The 26,237-nt window shown below is 38.0% G+C and overlaps 1 protein-coding gene across 6 annotated transcripts in view; it reads left to right on the top strand.

Moving 5' to 3' along the window:
• The window catches only part of UGT8 (UDP glycosyltransferase 8), a 94,381-nt gene that overhangs the window by 26,011 nt on the left and 42,133 nt on the right, over positions 1–26,237 (top strand). For 5 of the 6 annotated variants that reach the window (XM_079920183.1, XM_079920180.1, XM_079920182.1 and 2 more), the window contains 2 exons: positions 5,535–5,563; positions 6,759–7,582. In XM_079920183.1, the coding sequence (XP_079776309.1) occupies positions 6,761–7,582 (822 nt within the window). In that variant the 5' untranslated portion in view covers positions 5,535–5,563; positions 6,759–6,760. Of the gene's footprint in view, positions 1–5,397; positions 5,564–6,758; positions 7,583–26,237 lie in introns of those variants that run through there. The other variant, XM_079920185.1, reaches the window with a different exon arrangement.

Raw genomic sequence — 26,237 nt, 5'->3', positions numbered from 1 at the left:
ATATCACTCAATCTGACAATCGAAATTTACTATTGATAACTGTTTGATATTTACTTTGTTGTCATTATAATCATTTTATGTATGCATATATCGAGTATATGTATGTAAAATTTTGTTTTCTTGCTTCCTTATTATGTTATAGGCATTTTCTCACAGTAAAACTGTTTTACAAATCATGGTTTTTGATGGTTCTATGGTTTTCCATTGTAAGATATACCATACTTTGATTAATCCTTTACTGCTGGATTCTTAGGAGTTTCTGCCTGTTTGCTGTCGGAAGTGAATGCAGGGAATGTCTTCGTACATACATGTTGGTAATTCTGATTCGGGATAGCTTCATAAATGTAAAATAATGTGCCAGTTGTTTTTCAGAACACTCGTGCCGATTTACATTTTCACCAACTGCGTAAGACTGCTATAGCCTTGGCAAGGACTGAGCCTTATCACTAAAAATCACATCCTTGCTGATTTCATGAAAGAAGAAATCTCGTTTGTTCATTTGTTCAGTCATTCAGCAAGTTTTAAGCTCCTTGGACTAACTGGGAGGTTGAGTTCGGACTGCGTGTGGAGGGGTGACGTGCCCAGTGCCACCTGTAGGGTGCACGGGTGAGGAGCCATCTGCCACCTCCCATACGCCAACATTAGGAGGGTTTTAGCCCGAGTTATCAGCTCTCACTGCTCGTTAGGCAGGTTATCCACTTTTTCTAGAGAACGGATCTTCATTTTTACTTCTGGGGGTAAATGCAGCAGCCCCTGCTTTGCCTCTTCGGGAGTGAAGGGGAGATGTGATGGATGGGAAGCGCGTTCAGTCCCTCTTGAGAGAGCGCCTCCCCTTCATTTCTTGCTCTTCCCCCCCTGCGCTTGCTCTTCCAGTGTCCTCTCAAGCTCTCAGCCATTCTGGAAGCAGTTTTCATCCTTGCTGCAGGCTTTCCCTCTGTGTGTTCTGGGCCATGACTTCCTGCATTCTTTTCTCTCAACAAGCTATTTGTCAAATTTTTGACACAAACGGTGTCACAACTCCATTCCGCTGATGACTGTAGTTTTGCCCATACCTCACCTGCTCATGTCAATTCTCAGAGGTATTAGGTATTTATTCCCTTTTATGTTCTTTACTTAACTCCAAAGGAGCTTTGGGAGGAAAGGAGTAGAAACACTTGGGTTCGGTCAGCCCTCCTGGACTGGAAACCTTTGCACTAGATGTTTTAAACATTCTAAAAATATTGAATGATTATGTAATAGAATCGAATAATAGTGATTTTTTTCCTTTGCTTTATGCTCAGAATTATCTTTCACTTTCCAGAGATCATTTAAAGCTCAACACTCTTAACGGCTTTATTAGAAAAAAAAATTTTGACATTATTCTGTCTGATTTACTTTGGGGAAACTCTAAGGTAAAAAATGTAGTGATTTTGTTTTGCAAATATAAAGCCAGTTTTTCACATTTCATATTGAGTGAGTTGTTCTTTCTTCGTTTACTTGTACTTCCTTCATCTCATATTATGTTCATATCAGGAAATTCTTACAGGCTGCCTACTGTGATCCATTGATTTGACTCAGGATTCTTGGGCTACTTCCGTAGTGTTTTTATTTTGTTTTTTTAATTGAAGTATAGTTGATTTACAATGTGTTAATTTCTGCTGTACAGCAAAGTGATTTAGTTCTCTCTTTCTATATATATATATATATATATATATATATATATATGCACATCCTTTTTCATATTCTTTTCCATTATGATTTATCTCAGAATATTGAATATAATTCTCTGTGCTATACAGTAGGACCTTCTTGTTTATGCATTCCATATATAATAGCTCGCATCTGCTAACTCCACCCTCCCACTCCATCCTTCCCCCACTCCCCCTCCTCCTTGGTAGCTGCAAGTCTGTTCTCTATGTCTGTGAATTTGTTTCTGTTTTGTAAATAGGTTCATTTGTGTCGTATTTTAGATTCCACATATAAGTGATATCATATGGTATTTGTCTTTCTCTTTTTGATTTACTTCACTTAGTGTGATGATCTCTAGTTGCATCCATGTTTCTGCAAATGGCATTATTTCATTCTTTTTTATGGCTGACTAGTATTCCATTGTATATATGCACCACACATATACATAGAGTGTTTTAATTACAAAATGTATTTTAATGTTTACCTTTCTGTCCCAAGTCATTACTGTTTCTTTTTCAAAAGTGTATTCTCTCTTCTTGCCTATTCTAACCAAGAAACATGGCTATAGTTTGGACAAATTCTTAACAAAACAAAGCCATCCAGTGGAATTTTGAGAGGAATTTATTCAGTGCATTTATAATATGGGAAGGATTAGCTTTTTTAGAATATCGTATTCCATTATAGTATTTCTATACACTTAGTATTATTTCCATGTATATCTTCAGGGAAAGACTTGCCATACTTAGTATAGCCAAAATACATATATCCTTTTAAATTAATTTTAAAGGTATTTTATATACTTTATTGTTACTGTGAATGAGATCTTTTTTCATCACATATTATTTAAAAAAATACTTATCATTATTTTTATTAAGAAAAGAGTAACACGTGTCCAACGTAGAAAAAGTTAAATTACAATCCCTTACAATTCATACTATCCAGAAAAAAACCACTGCCCTTTGGTGTTTAGCATTCCTATGTATATATACGTATATATCTTTTACAGAGTGCTACATGCTATAAGCATGTTTAGTAACCTAATCTTGAATATCTTTCCATGCCATTAAATGTTCTTTCACAGGGTTGTTTCGGGGCTGCATTGTATGCATGAACAACAATTTATTTAACCAGTCTCCAGTTGTTGGGAATCTAACATATCTCAAAATGTTTGCAATTAGTAACAGTCTTCTCCTGCCCTAAATAATGGCTTCATGAAAATGCTTATAGAAGTTAAATGTCTATTATGTATATTGCAGGCTGTTTTTCTAGGATATCATGTTTCATTTAATTTTGTTTATAGTGCATTTAATACATCCACATCCTTTTTTTTATCATCTAGTTTATTTTCTTTTCATTATTTTATTTCAGGTTGCTTTAAAATTTTTTCTTAAACTAGTAAACTTTACTTTTTAGAGCAGTTCTAAGTTCACAGCAAAATTGAGCAGAAAATACATAGAGTTTCCATATCCTCCCTCCCCCTGCACATGCACGCCTCCCTCCGCTATCAACATCTTGCACCACAGGTACATTTGTTTTGATCAGTGAATGTTGCCACATCGTTATCTCTCGAAGTCCATACTTTACAGGGTTCATTCTTGGTGTTGTGTAGTCTGTGGGTTTGGGTAAATGTATAATGACATGTATCCACCATTGTAACATCTCACAGAACAGTTTCACTACTCTAAAAATCCTCTGTGCCTCCACGTGTTCATCCCTCCCTTCCTTGCAGCCCTTGGCAACCACCAATCTCTTTAGAGATTGCCTAAATCTCCACAGAAATTTGCCTTTGCCAGAAGCTTATGTAATTGGAATCATACAGTATGTAGGCTTTTCAGATTGGCTTCTTTCATTTAATAAATATATATTTTAATTTCCTCCCTGCCTTTCCATGGCTTGGTAGCTTATTTCTTTTTAGTGTTGAGTAATATTCCATTATATAGGTGAACCACAGTTTATTTATTCACTTAACCTAAGGTGGTGTACTTGGTTACTCCCAAGTTCTGGCAATTGTAAATAAAGCTGTTATAAACGTTCCTGTGTAGGTTTTTGTGCAGACATCTGTTTTCATCTCCTTTGTGTAAATACCAAGGAGCACAATTGCTGGATCGTATGGTAAGAGTATGTTTAGTTTTGTAAGAAACCGCCAATTTGTCTTCCAAAGACTGTTTTGCATCCCCACCAGCAATGTATGAAAGTTCCTGTTGTTCCACATCCTCTCCAGTATTTGGTGTTGTCAGTGGATTTTGACCATTTTAATAGATGTGTAGTGGTTTCCCATTATGTTTTAATTTGCATTTTCCTAATGACATATGATATGGAACATCTTCTCTTACGTTTATTTGCCATATGTATTTTCTTTGGTGAGGTGTCTATTGAGGTCTTTGGCCCCTTTTTAAGTCAGGTTGCTTGTTTTCTTATTGTTGAGTTTTAAGAGTTCCTTCCTTACGTATCTTGGATAACAGTCCTTTTATCAAATATGTCTTTTGCAAATATTTCTCCCAGTCTATTGCTTATCTTCTCATTCTCTTGACCTTATCTTTCTCAGAGGAGAAATTTTAATATTAATGAAGTCCAGCTTATCAATAGACACATTCTGATACTTCTGGACTAGCAAGTATCTCACCGTTTGTTGGTAGTTGCGTTAGTCATTCTGTTATCCATGAAAGAGATAGTTCTGAGGTTAAAGTGCTGTTGTAATCCTTCATAATGAACTTTGTATTTGAACAGCGAATAACACGCTTGTGCAAATGATGCTTCTTTGTTGGTGATGTCTTTTTTCATGAAGACATATGCAGGCCTAGTAGACATTATTTTTAGAAGATATTTTATCACATGAATATTGGTATTTCTGAATAGTTACTTTTAGAATTTTTATGTACAGAATCTATGTCCTTTTTCTAACCTTATTTTGGTACAGTAGCCACTAGTAGTAATTTAAAGTCAGTTCCTCAGTCACACTAATCATATTTTAGCTGCTCCCTAGAGGCTACCATATTGGACAGTAAGGAGATAGAACATTTTCATCATCACAGATCATTCTATTAGATAGTACTGTTCTAGAATGTAAGCAATTGTGCATTAAATCGTCATTTTGTGCAATTTCTTTTTACTTTGCAGTAGGTACTAAAATAAAATAAAAAAGGGAAAAAAATAAGAAACATGGTAAAAGGATTTGTTTCCCTACTATTATTTTTTTGTTTTGTTTCTTAGCGATTTATGATAAAGTAATAGTTTTAACTGCAGCTGAAGGAACTGAGTCTGCTCAGCTAAATGCAAAACACAGTCAGCAGAGCAGTTGCCTACCATTGGTCCATCATCCTGTGTGTCTTCTTGGACATGCATGTAGTTAACAGGCACTATTAACCACAGCAGTGGACAGTTCTGCTGTAATAGCTGTTTCTACATAAATCTCACTCCTAAAATTAATAACATGTCTACTTAAAATTCCTAATTTTTCCTCCTTGGCATGGGAAGGAGGCTACACCAGAGAGACACATTGGAGAGACAACACAGGAGAATAAAGACCTGGAAAGTTTTCTCCAAGATTGGTTGCTTAATTTTCTTCCTTCAGTGACCTTGTAATTATAGAATAAACTTACTTTATTGCTACATAAACAGTGTTTTCTCCAAATTTATTTTTTAAAGCCCTCACGTTAATTCAGGCAACATTTAGCATAGACTTTTATATGTTTATAAAGCATATTACTTCTGTTTACTCTTAATGATGTAGTATCATTTAGAAATGGTTTGAAAATTTCCTTGTAATGAGAGAGGGAAAAAGCACCTGGAAATATTTATAGTTTAATCTTGGTATTGGAAGAATCTATCATTGCCTGCTATTGATTTCTTCTTTTTTTTTTTTTTAGGTTGCTTGCAGTGTTTGAATGTTGAGAAGGTATAGTTGTTTAAACTGCATTTATGTGGTGGGAATTTGTACAAGTAGGATGATTAATATATGATAATGAGTAAAAATAGATATTGATTTGGTGATTGCATATAAATGTATTTTGAGTTGTTTCTTGAAGTAAAAGTGTCCAATTCTCATGGGTGACTATTGTTCATATCTTTCCCTATTTGGAGACTAATTTAGAGTCTAAGAAAAAAATATTTTGGATAGGTAGGGGGAGTTTGCATACTCTATGGCCCCCATAGGTATTATTTCTAAAAAATGATAGAGGATGAATCTAACTATTGTATATACTCTATTAACACAAAAGCATAGAAGAAGCATTAGCCATCAAGGATACAGCCATCATCTGACTTGCCTTTTGCACCTGAGTTACAGGTACAACACAGGAAGTGTAGTCAAGGACATAGTCACTCATCAGTCACTTCTTTCACAAACATTTACTGAGATGCAGTTAACTTTCTTGAACTTTTCTATTAAAAGTTTCTCTTCTAGATAATGTCCTGAAATGAATCAGCAAATTGATATAAATTACATAAACAGAGTCTGCCAGAATGCTTAAGGGTATTTAGATAAAGGAGAAAGTCACATTCAAGGTCATTTTTTTCCTGTGGAAAAGTGTATTTTCTATAGAATTACTACTTGAAATAATTATTTTCTAAAACATAATCTTTTTTTGATATGCTTTAGTCATAACTGGGAAGGTTACTGCTGTGATAAAAAGCTTTAAAAAGAGACATACATGCTGATATACCTGGAAATAATAAGTCTTGGCTCTAATTCCTGGGATTAACATTGATGTTCAATTAAAAGATAAACAGATGTTTCATAGATACCTCATAGCTATTATTCAAAGAAGAGAGATCTTTTGTCATTCAATCTTATAGGTTTCGTTTCAAATTTAAAAAAAAATTAGTTCTCCATTATTGATGCAATTGTGTGTTCCAAAACTGATACATTTTAAATATATTTCAGTCTATGCCAGTTTTGCTGTCAATTCTATACTTTGAAAAATACCTTTCAAAAATAAAGAGGCAACTAGAACAAACATTGGGATAATTTTTAAAAGTGATCCTTAGGCAAAGTACTGGATCATCAAATACTTTGAAAAAGTGTCTTTGTGGTTGTTTTGAATGATAAGGGTTGCATTCTGGTTTCAGTAGTTTTCTGGTTGTCATTTCAGCTATGAAGTCTTACACTCCGTATTTCATGCTCCTGTGGAGTGCTGTTGGGATAGCGAAGGCCGCCAAAATCATCATCGTGCCGCCAATTATGTTCGAAAGCCATATGTACATTTTCAAGACACTAGCCTCTGCCTTGCACGAGAGTGGGCACCACACAGTGTTCCTCCTCTCTGAAGGTAGAGACATCACGCCATCTAATCATTACAGCCTCCAGCGCTACCCAGGGATCTTTAACAGTACCACCTCGGATGCTTTCCTGCAGTCCAAAATGAGGAATATTTTCTCTGGGAGATTGACAGCAATCGAACTGTTTGACATACTGGATCACTATACCAAGAACTGTGATATGATGGTTGGCAACCGTGCCCTGATTCAGGGTCTAAAAAAGGAAAAGTTTGACCTGCTGCTGGTGGACCCTAATGACATGTGTGGATTTGTGATAGCTCATCTTTTAGGGGTTAAATATGCTGTATTTTCAACTGGCCTTTGGTATCCTGCCGAAGTGGGCGCTCCTGCCCCATTAGCTTACGTCCCGGAGTTTAACTCACTCCTCACAGACCACATGAACCTGCTGCAAAGGATGAAAAACACCGGCGTTTACCTCATTTCCAGATTAGGGGTCAGCTTTCTGGTTCTTCCCAAATATGAGAGGATAATGCAGAAGTACAACCTGCTGCCGGAGAAGTCCATGTATGACTTGGTCCATGGGTCCAGCCTGTGGATGCTGTGTACAGATGTAGCACTGGAGTTTCCGAGACCCACTCTGCCTAATGTTGTTTATGTAGGAGGGATCCTCACCAAACCAGCCAGCCCACTACCAGAAGTAAGGTTTGCTGAGCTCCTTGGGAATCTTTTCTAAATATAAATGTCAGTTTGTCAGCTTTGAGTTTTGAAGAGATAGAGCTGGGCATTGTCGGGTAACAAATGCTATTCTAAAAAGTGGTTAAGACACAGAGCCTACCAAGGTCCCTTTACCTGTGGGTGCCTCACTCCCCTGGAACGCATTCCTACGTCAGAGGAGCATTTCGGTAATCCCGAGAGGCCACTCTGCCATATGGTCAGTAGACTGGAAAGTAGATTTTTGATTAAGTTATCACTGTAGTATAACAGAGAATGTAGTTAGATAGTTCGTTTTAATGAGTGTGAGTGATTTTGCTTTTAATTAAACACAGAGATCCTTCTATCTCCCCCAGAAAGCACAAACACAGTTGTCTGCATCTAGGTTAGGTCCCGTGAACTCAAATAAGTAGGATGACGTGAGTAGTGGTTCTTCTTTCAGCAGTCCTGACCACTAGAAAGTTTATGTCCAACATTGAAAATGAGGTAGTAACTTCCATTCGCCTAGGAAGCTAACTAATTTTAAGTTAGTAAGCAAATGTAACTGTTTAAAGAAATCATGCCCCATTGTGATTTCATTTCAAAGATGGAATTAATTATGTCTTAACAAAACCCTTCTACTCTGAGTCAAACCTGAATTCTTTTTGCTGGCTGAGCTGTCAGCACGTACCCTTGTGTTCTGTTCTCCATCCTGGTTTGTTTTTTTATTAGGTATCTCAAACTGGCAGGAGCCGTATTGCATATCGGTTGTTGTAGGGGATTTTCTAACCTCAGGTTGACGCTGGATTTAATCTCAACATCTAATGGCATTTACCAGAAGTGTAGGGCCTGTTCTATGATTTTTGCTATTGCAACCATTTCTACTCTTAAAATTCTTAAAGTAGCCACTCACGACAACTGTTAAATTGTTCATCCCTAACTCTGGTCACTACATTTAAGAAAAAACCTGCCAGGGCCTTGATGAAGAGTAAATCTAGTTTTTCTCCTATAGGTATCAGGTAAGCACAATCACTAGGCAGAATTTTCTCGTGGAGACATAAGGTGATTGGAATATACAGCCTGTAGACTTCTTTAACACCTCCATTAGAAGTATATTTAATAAATAATACTTTGATATATTTCATGTAACATGGAGAAATAGAACTTGCCAGATCTTTGGCCCATAAGCCCTAGATGCCGCTGGGCACAGTAGAGGCTGTGAGAGTGAGCTCAGGCCTTCTCTCTGACACCAGCTGTGAAGGATAGGGGTTAGTCTCAGCATGTCTCAGCCATTTGTGAATTTACTTAAGCCCACTTCGAATCCCACATAGTCTCTGCCAGAGTCACTGTGTGATGTTTTATCCCTTTCCTAAAGGTAACTAAAATCAAACTTCAGAAGCAGCTTCCAAGAGACCTGGAAGCAAGTCTGTCTCTGCTTTAACTGAGTCGTTCGTAATGTCAGGCAGATCAGCCGTACTCCCTCAAATCTTCATCTTTTCCCAAACAGGGTACTGCCCTTCTGCTTGCTCCTTTGAGTTTTTGTTCGAATGCTATCTCCCTTCTTCAGGTTGAAGAAGGAACCAATGATAAGGAATCTTCTGATTGCCTTTTTTTTTCTTCCATCCCTGTACATTTTTCTTGAGTTGTAGCGGCTTGAACTATATAAGTACAGAATACTATTGTATGCTTAGTCAAGTAGCATGGGTCCTTATGCCTGTTAGTTTCACTGTGGTAGTCCCCCCTTATCTGCAGCTTCAGTCATCCTCGGTCACCCACGGTCTGAAAATATTAAAATTCCATAAATAAGCAGTTCATAAGTTTTAAATTGCACATAATTTTGAGTAGCTTGATGAAATGTCACATAGCCTAGCTCTGTCCCGCCCAGAATACCCAGCCATCCACATGGTCTGCTCCTGACATCCAGCCGTTGCCATCGTAATGGCTCCATGATCCAGCATCGCTTGGAGCAGATGATCCTCCTTCTGATGTATCATCAGAAGGTCAACAGTAGCCTAACTCTGTGTCACGGTGCCTGCGTCATTCACCTCACTTCATCTGATCATGTAGGCATTTTATCATGCCTGCGTCATTCACCTCACTTCATCTGATCACATAGGCATTTTATCATCTCGTGTCATCACAAGAAGGGTGAGTAGAGTACAATAAGATATTGAGAGAGAGAGAAACCACATTCACATAATTTCTATTACAGTATATTATGATCTATTTTATATTAGTTATTGTTGTTAATCTCCTACTGTGCCTAATTTATAAGTTAAACTTCATCGTAGGTATGGATGTATAGGAAAGAAAAGGTATGTATAGGGTTCAGTACTATTCAAGATTTCAAGCACTCACTGGAGGTTTGGAACATATACTCTGTGGATAAAGGGGGGGCTACTCTACCTTGTTTTACTTTAAAAGCATCTTTTGTGTGCTTTTTGGAGCCTCATATAAGGTTATTACCCAAAATGTTTTCTGATTTGCCATGATTTCTAGTTTGACACTGGCTTGACCTACTTTGTGGGCTTTCCTGTTCTTTTTTCCTCTTTGGGCTTTTTGTAATGATTCTTTTGAAAACGTGCTCTTTATTTACAATTATTGCTTTAGCTCTGACAGTTAGTTAGGTGCCACGCTCAGATACATACACATCTGGCATGTGCATGTGTTACGTATGTGGACCGGATACGTATATTATTATCATGGAAAATCTGTTAGGTTGTAAGTGTGAAGGGCCTTTTTCACTTCAGTGTGCCATTTACAAAGTTCTTCAATAGGGAGTATTTTGAAGAATGATGTGTCTTATCCTTTCATATATTCCTCACACTAGTGAGGCTTTATAAGTGTAGGAACACGTGTGTTCCTATTGCGATTTCTCTAGTAGATTTGTCTGATACAGTAAACTGTACCTCAGGTTTCTGAAAGTTAATGAGTTTCTCAAATGCCGGTATTACTTACAGGTCATGGTTGTGACACTAAAATAATAGAGCCCAGCAAGTGGCCTCCTAGAACACATGATTCACTAATAACAGCTTAATTGTTAACTGCCTTGGTATCTTACACTGGCAATGGATTAAATTTTCCAGATGTCTGGAAATGATTTGACAGTGGGATTTCATTTCACAACCTGGGATGAAAAGATAGAGAAAATGTCTAAAAGACATTTTCCAGGAGCTTTCATAATGTTTGAGCCCAAAGAAACTCTAGAGAGCATCTAGTTCAGCTCTATTTTTCCTCCTCAAAATACAAAAATTCGTTTGTCACACAGGAGATGAAAAGAATTGGAGTGTCTCGTCCAGGCCAGAGTCTGTGGCACAGCCAAGTGAATTGTTTTGCTATTAAACAAAGCCAAGTGGATTGTTTTGCTATTAGTTAGATATTTTGTCAAGCTGCCTGCATCTCTTGTCACTCATTTTACTCATTTACACATTTAGAGTGTATACAAAACTATGCAGAGACAATTTTGCTGATCTTTATTTGCTATCTCAGAGATTGTGAGGACTTAATATGAGAGTCACATTACACCATTTGGACTCTTCCTTGTGCTTTACAGATGTAATGATAGAAATCAGGCAGAATCCAAATGCTTTTGATTACAAAATGTTGCATTGGTGTAGAGTGAAGAAATTGTCTGCCTTGATAATAGAATCATTTCTAAATGCATATGCCTAACTTATCATACTATTTACTACCGGGCTGCCTACAGTAGGAGGCCTTAAAATGTCCTTAAGGGGAAGAGGTTTAGGCTGGATTATATCCATATAGTGGCTTATCTCTATCTTTACAGGGTGGTAGAGAACATGGAAACAAATTAAAAAAATAAAAAGCTTTACTTAGGTCAGGAAGGAGGTCTGTAAATAGATCCCTATTTGATTAGGTCCTTCAAGTATTAAATGTGAATGAAATAATAACATCTTATAGAGGGTGACTGTAGCTTTTAGTGGTTTGATTAGGGGGTAATAACAATAATACTACCAAAGAATAGTACATTTACTTAGGGAGTCTTTTGATGATTAAAATTCACGTTTCAGGTGATAATTTTTAGGTGATTTCCCATTGGTGGGAAGTGGTCTAGCCCTGTCAAGCAGTTGACCTCAGCCACTTTTCAGCTTCTATAGCCCTGAACCGTAATTGCACCTAATGGATTGTACCTTAATTATTGGTTTTTCACACGGCTTTCTCCCTAGCTAGGGTGTGGATGCCATAAAGGGTGGACACCAAGGTGGGTAACCTCTGTACCCTGAGTGCCTGGAAAATGGTAGCCACTCAATGAATGTTTAAATGAATTGCATCAAAGAGAAATAGTTGCCAAAAAATAGGTGATTGAACTAGTACAACAGTGTTGTTAATATTATAACCATTATTTGTTTATTCCAAGTTATGTCCAGATGCCATTGCAGCCATTAAGTAACCAAACTTTCCAGGTTAAGTTATTTTAATAAATTAGAATAGCCACTTAATGATACTGATATTGAGAAAAGGAGATCATCATACGTTACCCAACTGGTGAGCTAAATGGTCTCTACTATGTTCCAAACATACATGTGAACAGGGCTAGTAATGCAAGTCAGGCCAGCTGTTGCTGTGTCAAAGATGATTTGGGGTGGTATGGCACTCATTTGGTGGACCTCAGAGGTGCTTTATGGCCAGGCTAGGAGTATGAAAGGCATTTTCATTTCACCATTTGTAGAGACATTCTTAATTTAGGGAAACACAGTCCTGGGGAAAGATACAGATAAGAGATAAACAGATAAGAAAGAGCAAGAGGCCAAGGACAGTGTCATGAGATACTCACTGTTTGTCATTTTGTAGTTTGCCTGAACTCCCTCACAGAGAAAGGTTTGGGGGCAAAAAAGGGACATTGTGCAATGGATTCATTAGATTAACCCACTTGTGAGAAGATCAGGTCATGAGAAGAAGAATAAAACCAAGAAGCGAGACAGTGGCTTTTTTATTTAGTTTTCATTGAGTCACCTAGAAGCCATTACTTATTATTACATATGGAAATGGAAAGCTGGCTCCCCAAGAGTGAATGGATATCTAAGCTGAGTTATGGGACCAGAGTCCTTGGGGCTAACAGTTTGATCCAGGGTTGCACGGCAGATGTGGAAAATTAAGGCCATTTTAATAGTATGTTGCATATAAGTTATCTCTTGAAATATAAAGCTAGAGATAAAATTATAACCATTGTATCATATTGATTAAAATGTCCCCTTTTAAATAAGTATCATTTAATCAAAATATATGTCTTTTATAGTAAGTTCCTTATGTTGGATACCATCACTCACAAGTAATTTTTTAGGATGTCTTCATCCATGCAGTAGCTGTGCAGGAATCGGAAAATTGAGAACTCTAATATTTGGAAGAGATGAATGATTTAATTCCAATTACTGATTCTTAGCTTAAATATTCACCACAACATGATAGTTGGGCATAAATAATAGATTCCCTGTGGGAACTCAGTAATGTAAATGTTGCAGATATTTCTTGCAAAGGTTTTGTAGGTTGATTATATATTTTTGTCTTTATTGTAGTAAGAAACCAGATTACCTGGCTAAGTGAATCTATCCAAGAAGTAAATCAGGCACTGTTGCAAACATCAATAAGTTACTGTTTAGTTCACTGATAGTGGTAATTTTCTAAGAAGCACTGTAGTTTTAAATAGCTTATCAGTTGCTTCTGTAAGCATCATAGGCTTAAAAGGGTTTCCTGATACATTAGGAGACCCGAATATAATTGAAATTGCAGAGTCTGACATGATTTTTAAACACCTTCCTCCCTCTGCTGTTAAGTGTTTAAGCTTTAAGATGCCCTGCAGAATTGTTTGTTTAGATATTAATTCAAATGCTGGCGATGTCAAAGGAAATATTTTTTAACTGATCATTTTCTACAAATGATAGTTCTCATAATTAAATTGCTTTGGCACCAGTTTTTAGAATGATATTCTTCACAAATAATCTCATTCCAAGCCAAACAGTTAAATTGCTACTGTCAATGAGTTTGTCAGATCTATTCCTGAGTGCAGATTTTGACAGAGAGGATGGAGTGAGCACGAGCTTCTGAAGAAGCAGTGGCACTGGAGACAAGCTACCTATTTCATAGTTTGTTTACGGAATTTTTTATACCAACTTTCCAGGGGCTGCGGCAAAGTAGCAAAGTGGAAAAACATGGGCCTTTTCAGCCAAATGGTCCTGGCTTTTAGTCCTGGCCTTCATAAGACTCTTTCGGACAAGGGAGGGAGTCAGCCTCGTTAAAATGAGGACAGCAGTGCTTACCTCCGAGGGTTTCCATAAATGAGCGCAATGGCAATAACTAGTGGTGGTAGTTGTTGCTCTTATTATTGTTGTGATAACTCGTTATTTAAGATGCTGTAGTTACTGAATCACTATCACTTGCCGTCGTCCACCTGGCAGATAGAAGAATGGTTTCAGAGGCGTAGGGAGTACGTGGAGGAAGTGTCTATGGTGTCACGTCTACTCATTTTAGGGGTTGGCACTTGGTACTTCTACTTCCATCTTGGGGATGTTTATTTCCCTTTCTTTCATTGTCTTTCTCACTGAAGTAGAATGAAAATGACAAGTGAGATAGGTGCCCCTTAGACCGTCTGAGTGTCTTAAGAAATGAGCAGAAGCTGACAGGTATGTGTTGTAAGGGCAGGAGAATTAAGGAAGTAGCCCTCTGGTACTTTCGAATGCTGGCTTCTTCAGGTTCAGTGATCCTATCTGTGGTTTTTCAGTCCTTTAAGTGGAGGAGCAGGGATTCTGCTCCTGTTCTGCCGCCTCCAGGCTTGTTCCTTCTCCTTCTGGGCTTCCCATTCCTGAGGGACCTTGGGGGAAGCTCCAGACGAATAAATACCTGCCTTCTAGACAGAGATTCTACCCAGATTCTCCTCCACACTCAGGCCCTGCTGAATTAGATTATTAGATGAGGTAACCCATAACCCTCAAAAAAAAAAAAAAAAGTTTGAGATTTTCTTCTAAGGTCTAGAGTGCAGACTGCAGTCAGCCTCGGTGTTTATCCTTACTTCTTCCTATATCTCTATAGCCTGCCCAAGTTGTAGCTTTTGTGTACTGTAATTCCTTCACTCTCCGCAGTATTGTTTAGATCAGAATCTCATCACGTTCTTGTTAAAACATGGATTGTAGGGCCAGTTAGGAGATCTGGGATGGGTGTACTAATCTGTAACAAGTTCCTAGGTGATGTTGATGCTGCTGGTTTAAGGACTAACCACATTTACATTCAGACAATAAGTGTGAACTGTACATTTTAATTACATTATGTAATATATTTTGTATGAGAATCATTTTTTTCCTGATCATTATAGATTTTTTCTCTTCTAGAAAATTATTTTCAGTATAAATTGTACCACCAGAAATGTATATACATATCTAGATTTCCCTTGCTTTAGGAAGCAGATCTACATAGAACATCCATGTGCAGCCATGTTAATAATAGGTAAGGTCTTCAGTACTAAAGTCCTTTAACTTTTCTCCCTATTTTCCTTTATCTCTATCACTTTTTTTAACATCTTTATTGCAGTATAATTGCTTTACATTGTTGTCTGAGTTGCTGCTGTATAACAAAGTGAATCAGCTATACATATACATATATCCCCATATCCCCTCCCTCTTGTGTCTCCCTCCCACCCTCCCTAGCCCACCCCTCCAGGTGGTCACAGAGCACCGAGCTGATCTCCCTGTGCTGTGAGGCTGCTTCCCACTAGCTATCTGTTTTACATTTGGTAGTGTATATGTGTCCATGGCACTCTCTCACTTCATCCCAGTTTACCCTTCCCCCTCCCTGTGTCAAGTACATTCTCTATGTCTGCGTCTTTATTCCTGTCCTGCGCTAGGTTCTTCAGAACCTTTTTTTTTTTTTTAGATTGCATATATATGTGTTAGCATACGGTATTTGTTTTCCTCATTCTGACTTACTTCACTCTGTATGACAGACTCTAGGTCCATCCACCTCCCTACAAATAACTCAATTTCATTCCTTTTTATGGCTGAGTAATATTCCATCGTATATATGTGCCACATCGTCTTTATCCATTCATCTGTCAATGGACACTTAGGTTGCTTCCATGTCCGGGCTATTGTAAATAGTGCTGCAGTGAACATTGTTGTACATGACTCTTTGAATTATGGTTTTCTCAGGGTATATTCCCAGTAGTGTGATTGCTGGGTCGTATGGTAGTTCTATTTGTAGGTCTTTTTTTTTTTTCTGGTACGCGGGCCACTCACTGTTGTGGCCTCTCCCATTGTGGAGCACAGGCTCCAGACGCGCAGGCTCAGCGGCCATGGCTCACGGGCCCAGCCGCTCCGCGGCATGTGGGATCTTCCTGGACCGGGGCATGAACCCGTGTTCCCTGCATCGGCGGGCGGACTCTCAACCACTGCGCCGCCAGGGAAGCCCTATTTTTAGTTTTTTGAGGAACCTCCATACTGTTCTCCATAGTGGCTGTATCAATTTACATTCCCACCAACAGTGCAAGAGGGTTCCCTTTTCTCCACATCCTCTCCAGCATTTATTGTTTGTAGATTTTTTGATGATGGCATTCTGACTGGTGAGAGGTGATACCTCATTGTAGTTTTGATTTGCATTTCTCTAATGATTAATGATGTTGAGCATTCTTTCATGTGTTTGTTGGCAATCTATATATCTTCTTTGGAGAAATGTCTATTTAGGTCTTCTGCCCATTTTTTGATTGGGTTGTTTGTTTTTTTGGTATTGAGCTGCATGAGCTCCTTGTAAATTTTGGAGATTAATCCTCTGTCAGTTGCGTCGTTTGCAAATATGTTCTCCCATTCTGAGGGCTGTCTTTTCATCTTGTTTATGGTTTCCTTTGCTGTGCAACAGCTTTGAAGTTTCATTAGGTCCCATTTATTTATTTTTTTATTTCTATTTCTCTAGAGGGTGGGTCAAAAAGCATCTTGCTGTGATTTATGTCATAGAGCGTTCTGCCTATGTTTTCCTCTAAGAGTTTGATAGTGTCTGGCCTTACATTTAGGTCTTTAATCCATTTTGAGTTTATTTTTGTGTATGGTGTTAGGGAGTGTTCTAATTTCATTCTTTTCCATGTAGCTGTCCGGTTTTCCCAGCACCACTTATTGAAGAGGCTGTCTTTTCTCCATTGTATATTCTTTCCTCCTTAATCAAAGAGAAGTTGACATATGTGTGTGGGTTTATCTCTGGGCTTTCTATCCTGTTCCATTGATCATGATTTCTTATTTTGTGCCAGTACCATGCTGTCTTCATTACTGTAGCTTTGTAGTATAGTCTGAAGTCAGGGAGCCTGATTCCTCCAGCTCCTTTTTTCTTTCTCAAGGTTGCTTTGGCTATTTGGGGTCTTTTATGTTTCCATACAAATTGTGAAATTTTTTGTTCTATTTTTGTGAAAAATGCCAGTGGTAGTTTGATAGAGATTGCATTGAATGTGTCGATTGTTTTGGGTAGTAGAGTCATTTTCACAATAATGATTCTTCCATTCCAAGGAAATGGTATATCTCTCCATCTGTTTGTATCATCTTTAATTTCTTCATCAGTGTCTTATAATTTTCTGCATACAGGTCTTTTGCCTCCTTAGGTAGGTTTATTCCTATGTATTTTATTCTTTTTGTTGCAGTGGTAAATAGGAGTGTTTCCTTAATTTCTCTTTCAGATTTTTCATCATTAGTGTATAGGAATGCAAGAGGTTTCTGTGCATTAATTTTGTATCCTACTACTTTACCAAATTCATTGATTAGCTCTAGTAGTTTTCTGGTAGCATCTTCAGGATTCTCTATGTATAGTATCGTGGCATCTGCAAACAGTGACAGCTTTACTTCTTCTTTTCTGATTTGGATTCCTTTTATTTCTTTTTCTTCTCTGATGTGGCTAAAACTTCCAAAACTATGTTGAATAATAGTCATGAGAGTGGATAACCTTGTCTTGTTCTTGATCTTAGAGGAAATGGTTTTAGTTTTTCACCATTGAGAATAATGTTGGCTGTGGGTTTGTCATATATGGCCTCTATTATGTTGAGGAAAGTTCCCTCTAGGCCTACGTTCTGCAGGGTTTTTACCATAAATGGGTGTTGAATTTTGTCGAAAGCTTTTTCTGCATGTATTGAGATGATCATATGGTTTTTCTCCTCAATTTGTTAATATGGTGTATCACATTGATTGATTTGCATATTCAAGAATCTTTGTATTCCTGGGATAAACCCCACTTGATCATGGTGTATGATGCTTTTAATGTGCTGTTGGATTCTGTTTGCTAGTATTTTGTTGAGGATTTTCGCATGTATGTTCATCAGTGATAATGGCCTGTAGTTTTCTTTCTTTTGGCATCTTTGGATTTGGAATCAGGATGATGGTGGCCTCATAGAATGAGTTTGGGAGTATTCCACCCTCTACTCTATTTTGGAAGAGTTTGAGAAGGATAGGTGTTAACTCTTCTCTTAATGTTTGATAGAATTCGTCTGTGAAGCCGTCTGGTTCAGGGCTTTTGTTTGCTGGAAGATTGTTAATCACAGTCTCAATTTCAGTGCTTGTGATTGGTCTGTTTATACTTTCTGTTTCTTCTTGGTTCAGTCTTGGAAGGTTGTGCTTTTTCTAAGAATTTGTCCATTTCTTCGTGGTTGTCCATTTAATTAGCATATAGTTGCTTTTATTCTCTCATGATCCTTTGTATTTCTGCAGTGTCAGTTGTTACTTCTCCTTTTTCATTTCTAATTCCATTGATTTGAGTCTTCTCCCTTTTTTTCGTGATGAGTCGGGCTAATGGTTTATCAATTTTATTTTCTCAAAGAACCTGCTTTTAATTTTATAGATCTTTGCTATCATTTCCTTCATTTCTTTTTCGTTTATTTCTAATCTGATCTTTATGATTTCTTTCCTTCTGCTAACTTTTGGGTGTTTTTGTTCTTTCTCTAATTGCTTTAGCTGTGAGGTTAGGCTGTTTATTTGAGATGTTTCTTGTTTCTTGAGGTAGGATGGTATTGCTATAAACTTCCCTCTTAGAACTGCTTTTGCTGCATCCCATACGTTTTGGATCATCGTATTTTCGTTGTCATATGTCTCTAGGTATTTTTTGATTTCCTCTTTGATTTCTTCAGTGATCTCTTGATTATTTAGTAGTGCATGGTTTAGCCTCCATGTGTTTGTGTTTTTTACATTTTTTCCCCTGTAGTTTATTTCTAATCTCATAGCTCTGTGGTTGCAAAAGATGCTTAATGCAATTTCAGTTTTATTAAATTTACCAAGGCTTGATTCGTGACCCAAAATATGATCTATCCTGGACAGTGTTCCATGAGCACTTGAGAAGAAAGTGTATTCTGTACTTTTTGGATGGCATGTCCTATAAATATCAATTATGTCCATCTTATTTAATGTATCATTTAAAGCTTGTGCTTCCTTATTTATTTTCATTTTGGATGATCTGTCCATTGGTGAAAGTGGGGTGTTAAAGTCCCCTACTATGATTGTGTTACTGTCGATTTCCTCTTTTATGGCTATTAGTATTTGCCTTATGTATTGAGGTGCTCCTATGTTGGGTGCATAAATATTTACAATTGTTATATCTTCTTCTTGGATTGATCCCTTGATCATTATGTAGTGTCCTTCTTTGTGTCTTGTAACAGTCTGTATTTTAAAGTTTATTTTGTCTGATATGAGAACTGCTACTCCAGCTTTCTCTTGATTTCCATTTGCATGGACTGTCTTTTTCTATCCTCTCACTTTCAGTCTGTATGTGTCGTTAGGTCTGAAGTTGGTCTCTTGTAGACAGCATATATACAGGTCTTATTTTTGTATCCATTCAGCCAGTCTGTGTCTTTTGGTTGGAGCATTTAACCCATTTACATTTAAGGTAATTATCAATATGTATGTTTCCTTTACCATTTGCTTAATTGTTTTGGGTTTGTTTTTGTAGGTCTTTTCCTTTACTTATGTTTCCTGCCTAGAGAAGTTCCTTTAGCATTTGTTGTGAAGCTGGTTTGCTGGTGCTGAATTTTCTTAGCTTTTGCTTGTCTGTAAAAGTTTTAATTTCTCTGTTGAATCTGAATGAGATCCTTGCTGGGTAGAGTAACCTTGGTTGTAGTTTTTTCCCTTTAATCACTTAAAATATGTCTTGCCACTCCTTTCTGGCTTGCAGAGTTTCTGCTGAAAAATCAGCTGTTAACCTTATGGGGATTCCCTTGTGTGTTATTTGTTGCTTTCCCCTTGCTGCTTTTAATATTTTTTTCTTTGTACTTAATTTTTGATTGGTTAATCCATATCTTGGCATGTTTCTCCTTGGATTTATCCTATATGGGACTCACTGTGGTTCCTGGACTTGATTGACTATTTCCTTTCCCGTATTAGGGAAGTTTTCAACTATAATCTCTTCAAATAGTTTCTCAGTCCCTGTCTTTTTCTCTTCTTCTGGGACCCCTATAATTCGAATGTTGGTGCATTTAATTTTGTCCCAGTGTTCTCTGAGACTGTCCTCAATTCTTTTCATTCTTTTTTCTTTATTCTGCTCTGTCGTAATTATTTCCACTATTTTATCTTCCAGGTCACTTATCTGTTCTTTTGCCTCAGTTATTCTGCTATTGATTCCTTCTGTAGAATTTTTAATTTCATTTGTTGTGTTGTTCATCATTGTTTGTTTGCTCTTTAGTTCTTCTTGGGCCTTGTTAAACATTTCTTGTATTTTCTTCCTACTATTTCCAAGATTTTGGATCATCTTTACTATCATTACCCTGAATTCTTTATCAGGTGGACTGCCTATTTCCTCTTCATTTGTTTGGTCTGGTGGGTTTTTACTTTGCTCCGTCATCTGCTGCATATTTCTCTGTCTTCTCATTTTCCTTAACTGTGTTTGGTGTCTCCTTTTTGCAGGCTGCAGGTTCGTAGTTCCCATTGTTTTTGGTGTCTGCCCCCAGTGGGTAAGGTTGGTTCAGGAAGGTGTGTAGGCTTCCTGGTGGAGGGGACTAGTGCCTGTGTTCTGGTGGATGAGGCTGGATCTTGTCTTTCTGGTGGGCAGGACTGTGTCCGGTGGTATGTTTTTGGGTGTCTCTGAACTTATTAGCCAGCCTCTCTGCTAATGGGTGGGGTTGTGTTCCTAACTTCCTAGTTGTTTGGCACAGGTTGTCCAGCACTGGAGCTTGCAGGTCGCTGAGGGGAGCTGGGTCTTAGTGTTGAGATGGAGATCTCTGGGAGAGCTCTCGCCGATTGATAATACATGGAGTGGGGAGGTCTCTCATGGTCCAGTGTCCTCACCTTGGCTCTCCCACCTCAGAGGCTCATGCCTGACACCCGGCTGGAGCACCAAGACCCTGTCAGCCACATGAGCAGGTACGTGGGGAGTTTCTTTCCTTTTGGGAAGTCTAAGGTCCTCTGACAGCGTTCAGTAGGTGTTCTGTAGGAGTTGTTCCACGTGTAGATGTATTTCTGATGTATTTGTGGAGAGGAAGGTGATCGCCACATCTTACTCCTCCACCATCTTGAAAGTCGATCCTCTAGGGACTGTAACATTTGTTATTATGGTTTTTATTTTTTAATCTTCCAATCTTTTTGCTCATGAAGGGAAGACCCGCACAGGACCTTAAGTATGCTGAAGAAATGGCAAGATTTAGGTATTGCCAAATTTGGGGGACTATCCTTCTGGAGAAGATGAAACTATCACTTTTTTTTTTTTACAACGTTCTAAAAATATTTTATCTTAGGTTAATATACAGCACTGGATCAAAACAGGCTATGATTTTAATGTAATATTACAGAAATGCCTGTTTCTAAAATCCTAAGAAGTTATATGCTGAAATTGTTTTTGTTCTTATGTACAATCTTATATCCAAAATCTAGTAGCAAGCAGAATGTCATTTACTTTATGTAGCATTTTGTAAATGCTCACTACCCATTAACATTTCTTTGTATTTATAATATATCAATATTATAAATATAACAAAATGAGAAAGGGTTTGTTTTTTAGTGTCCAATCTTTACATTAGCTTGCTTACTCAGAAAATACAGTTGACCCTTGAACAACACAGGGGTTAGGGACATTGACCCTCCTTCCTCTCAAAAATCCACGTGTAGGGCCTCCCTGGTGGCACAGTGGTTAAGAGTCCACCTGCCAATGCAGGGGACGCGGGTTCGTGCCCCGGTCCGGGAAGATCCCACATGCCACAGAGCGGCTGGGCCCGTGAGCCATGGCCGCTGAGCCTGCGCGTCCGGAGCCTGTGCTCCGCAACGGGAGAGGCCACAACAGTGAGAGGCCCGTGTACCGCAAAAACAGAAAACAAAGAAAAAATCCACGTGTAATTTACAGTTGGCTCTGTATACACAGTTCCTCTTTATTTGTAGTTCCTCATTCACGGATTCAAGCAACCACGGATCGTGTAGTACTGTAGTATGTACTATTGAAAAAAATCCATGTGTTTGTGGATCCATGTAGTTCAGACCCATGTTGTTCAAGGGTCACGTGTATTTTTACACTGCGACAACCACTTCTATGTTTTTACTTTGAAGGCATCTCTCTTGCAAGTTAACAAACCCTGAGCATGCACATAAGGCCCTGCCTGATAAACCCAGTATTGTCCTGGAGCTGAGAGTTGCTTTGTAAAGGGTATTTTTGTAGCAAGAAAACAGGACAGATAGCCAGAGAGAAATAGGCATTGAAGTAGTGGGATGGAATTTTTCAGGTACTTCTTAATCCAGAATGTATTCTAATTCCATCTGAAATCATGGAGTACAGAAAATTCCTCCTCACACAGTGTAGAGGGTGGCAGGACACTCACAATGCCTGTACTCAGTAATAGGAATTGGCACCAAAATGAAAATGATAAAAGTATGCAGACCAGAACCCTGAGTATTTGTGGTGGAAGACCTGTTCCTTAAACCCTGATCACAAAGCAACTGTGGGATACACATACCTCCACCATTTTCTTTTGGCTTTATATCAAGGTATATTTTTGTAAAGCAACATTTATTGCTGTTTTAGGAATCACTTTTAGTAGGAGATTTAAGAATTCTGATTCTATCAGTATAAATGTAGTCAGTTAGTCAGTCTCTTAACAGAGCATTCATTCTAGAAAGTACTGTGAGAGGGAGGCACGTCTTCTTTTTTCCTAAAAAAGTTCGTCTACTTCTGAGAAGAGTGTCTGTTAAAGTTAATACTTAGATTATTTCACATGGGTGGCTTTTTGTCAGGGTGGCCTTTGGGAAAATTGGTGCTCAAATGCAAGAAGGGAAAACTTAATGCCATGTTCAGGATATTATTTATTTTCCCTCGATTTGCTTCTCTTCTTTTCCCCTAGATATATGATAATAGTAAAAATAAACCTGTCAAAGTAAGCTGACCTCATTTTATACATCTTTGAATATAGCAACTACTTAATAATTGTCTGTTGCTTTGAATTGTTTTATGCTCAATTAGATCTAGAGAAAAGTCCTTTTGATAGTAACTGAAAAGATTTCATCTGCATAGATCTTTAAGAAAGTCACTAGGCTCTGAAAAACTGAAGACCTTTCAGAAAGAGTAATGGAAGAAACTCTTTGACAGCAGTGCTATCAGCTCAGTCATCTTTTATATCCCACCCACTTTCATACCTAGTATTGCAGCACTTTGCGAAGTATAGGCCCTCGTACATACATTTTGAATTAATATAATTTCGAGTTGTAAAAGCTGATGCATTTGCCCAATTTATTTTGCAAAAGTGGGATAAAATTGTTTTTATATTGTAAATTGCCAGAGTTTTTATCGGTGAAAAGCAGCTCAAATGTCTTGATAAATATTATTAAAACCTTGAGGCTAATAACTACGTTCCCTGCCTACCCTTGTCAGCCCAGTGTGAGGAACAGCTAAACCAACTTGATGTTTTCTTTTTCACTGCAAAGTCCTTTGAGAACTTTTCCCTGTGTGTGGCAGGGAAAAGGTTTTGCAAAACACAAAGGGATGGCCACTCATAAAAAGGATAGATAGCTATTTAGTTATATATTCAGTGCATGTTTATTGAGTTCCTAGTATGTGCCTGGCACCGGGCTAGTAATGTTAAGTGCAAGTTAGTTTCTTTGTGCTGCTTATAGTCTAATGGGAGAAATGACTAGTAAAGATGTAGACAGATTAATAAGATGTATAATTTCGATGCTGAAGTGCTGGGAAGGAAACCAACAGGGTGCAATGATAGAGAACAAGGAGACAGGGTAGGGCCTTAGGAGAAGATGGAGCCAAGGGGAGGAAAGCTTTCCAGACAAAGGACACACCCATCCTCAGGGTGGAAGGCACTTGCACTTTGAAGACCCCAGAAAAATCAGTGAGGCTGAAGGCGTGAGGCTAGGGCAGGTGGCTCAGCTGGGTTTGGAGAGGTGAGCAAAGATCCTGCCACTAAAAGGGGTTTGGATTTCACTAGATGAGTTTAAATGTGATTGGATTTGTGTTTAGAAAGACTCCCTCTGGTTGCTTTGTGGAGAAAGTATTATAAGAGAGGAAGAGAGAAGACAGGAGGACCGAATGAGTGCATGTTGCTTTTTTTAGCTCAGGAAAGAGGTGGGTTGATGGATGCGGAGGTGGTGAGCAGAGGGATGATTCCAAGTATACCGGGAGGTAGAATTAACTGGGATCAAATTTGGGGAGTGGGGATACTTCAAAAACAGGCAGGTTTCCTGCTTAAATAACCAGTAGGTGTCATTTCCTGGATGGGAAAGAGTGGGGGATGAACAGATTTTTGAGGGAAAATGCATTGTTCAGGTCGGGACATACTGAATTTGAGAAACCTGTGGATGTCTGAGTGCAGATGTTCAGTTGACCTTAGAACATGTGAGCATGTAGTTGATAGGAAAGGCCAGGGCTGTGTATTCAAAGGTGGGGGTGATCTTCCAGAAGACAGTACTAAAGTGGTGGGAATAAATGAAATTACTTACGGAGAAGTGTAGAGAAAGAGGAGGACTTAGGTTTGAGCCCCTGATACTCTATCATGTAACAGCTGGGTAAACTCAGAGGAGCCTCCAGGAACTCTGAGAAGTCAAGTGGTGTTTTAGAATCCAAGGAGTGGGTGTTTCAGGAAGGGACGGTCCATCAGTTATCATTGCCACCAAATCAGGTGTTTCCATGTGTTAGTTGGGGACATATACATGTGGTTGTATGTCACCAGACAACTTTAATTGTTGCCAAGTAGATAATAGCAGCAAAGGACTTTAAAGTCATGCTCACCTTTAAAAATCAGCCTTGCATCTGCTGCATCAGTCCGTTGGTAAAGTTGAAAGAGCACCCACTGGGAACCGGACAAATATATACAGTTGACCCTTGAACAACAGGGGTTTGAACTGCGTGGGTCCACTTATGCGCCGATACAGAGGAACCATAGATACAGAGGGCCGACTGTAAATTATACTGGGCTTATTGACTGCGGGGAGGGTTGGCACCCCTATCCCCCAAGTTGTTCAAGGGTCAGCTGCGTATTCAGAGTCTCTGGCTAGGTCCTGGAGAGATCGATTTCTCTTTGTGGGCTCCTGTTTCTTTGTCACTAAGCCGTGGGTGGGTGAGTGGATGGGGATTAAACTGGTTTTTAAAGGTTTTTCCACTTCAGTGATGGTGTGAAATCGAACATATTGAGCACCATACATACTTTAAAATCCAGACTTATATTCTTAAATTAAAACATTTTTACTTTTGGTGCAATTAATGTTGACAGAATCAAAGTCAAGCAGACCTCTCTGTAGGTGTGTTTTAAGTCCTAGTTCATAGAAGTGGAGGCTTGCAGAGAGTGGACAAGGGATAGGTATGAAAGAGGATTGATTTTGCAATTTACATATGGTGAAGCTTTTCTTGTCTGGTAAATCATAATTAGAAATAGTATTAAAAGAAATAATTTTTGCTTTTTAAAAAGCTGATTAACATTCCGTTCATCGTTTGGTTTTATTTTGCACAATACACAAAATACATCTTTTTCAGGGAATATAATTGAATTACCACTTTTATTGAAGGATATTTTCCTGAAGTGTAATCTTAAAGAGAATTTTAAAACACATCAAGTCATACACATAATGTGGTTTCTTCTCACCTGAAAGATTATATCTTTTAGTTTTTAATGAAAATTTGTGAATGGATTTTGTAAAATATTCTTCTCAAAGGCAAAAATTGAAATGATAGGAAAATGCTTAAAGCCTTTGCAAATTTGATTTCATTTTGGTAAAGTTCATACTTAGTTGAACAATATGTAGAGCAGTAAAAAAAGGAAGGAATTTGCCCACTACGTTGCCAAAGCTTAGATGCGTGAAAACTTGTGTTAGTTATACATAGAAAATATACATAGAAATACGTATAAGATTGAGAACTATCATACATCTGAGGCACGAAACAGAAACCTGCTTTCTGTTAACAAAGCCTTACCAGATAAGGTATTTTTTTTCTCTTTACAACTTATTTCAATTGAGTTTTAAGTAACTTGCTTCGTAAATAAAACTTCAAACGAGGTTTATTTACTGGATCTTTACAGATTTAAAGGGTAGAAATTTATGCTGACACGTAATTTGGATCACTTTTCTATTATGAAGATAGAAAAGTCGCCATTGTTTTAAACTATTTAGAAGTGTTAGGTGTTATAAGGACTAAAGTAAGGTAGAGATAAAAAGTGGAGTTATTTATCTACTAGTTTATTATGTACAACTTATTTTCAGTTGAATGTAGAAAAATTCATTTTA

The sequence above is a fragment of the Stenella coeruleoalba genome (assembly GCF_951394435.1).
Source record: "Stenella coeruleoalba genome assembly, chromosome: 4".
Taxonomy (NCBI): domain Eukaryota; kingdom Metazoa; phylum Chordata; class Mammalia; order Artiodactyla; family Delphinidae; genus Stenella; species Stenella coeruleoalba.
This window is presented reverse-complemented; position numbering and strand designations above follow the sequence as displayed.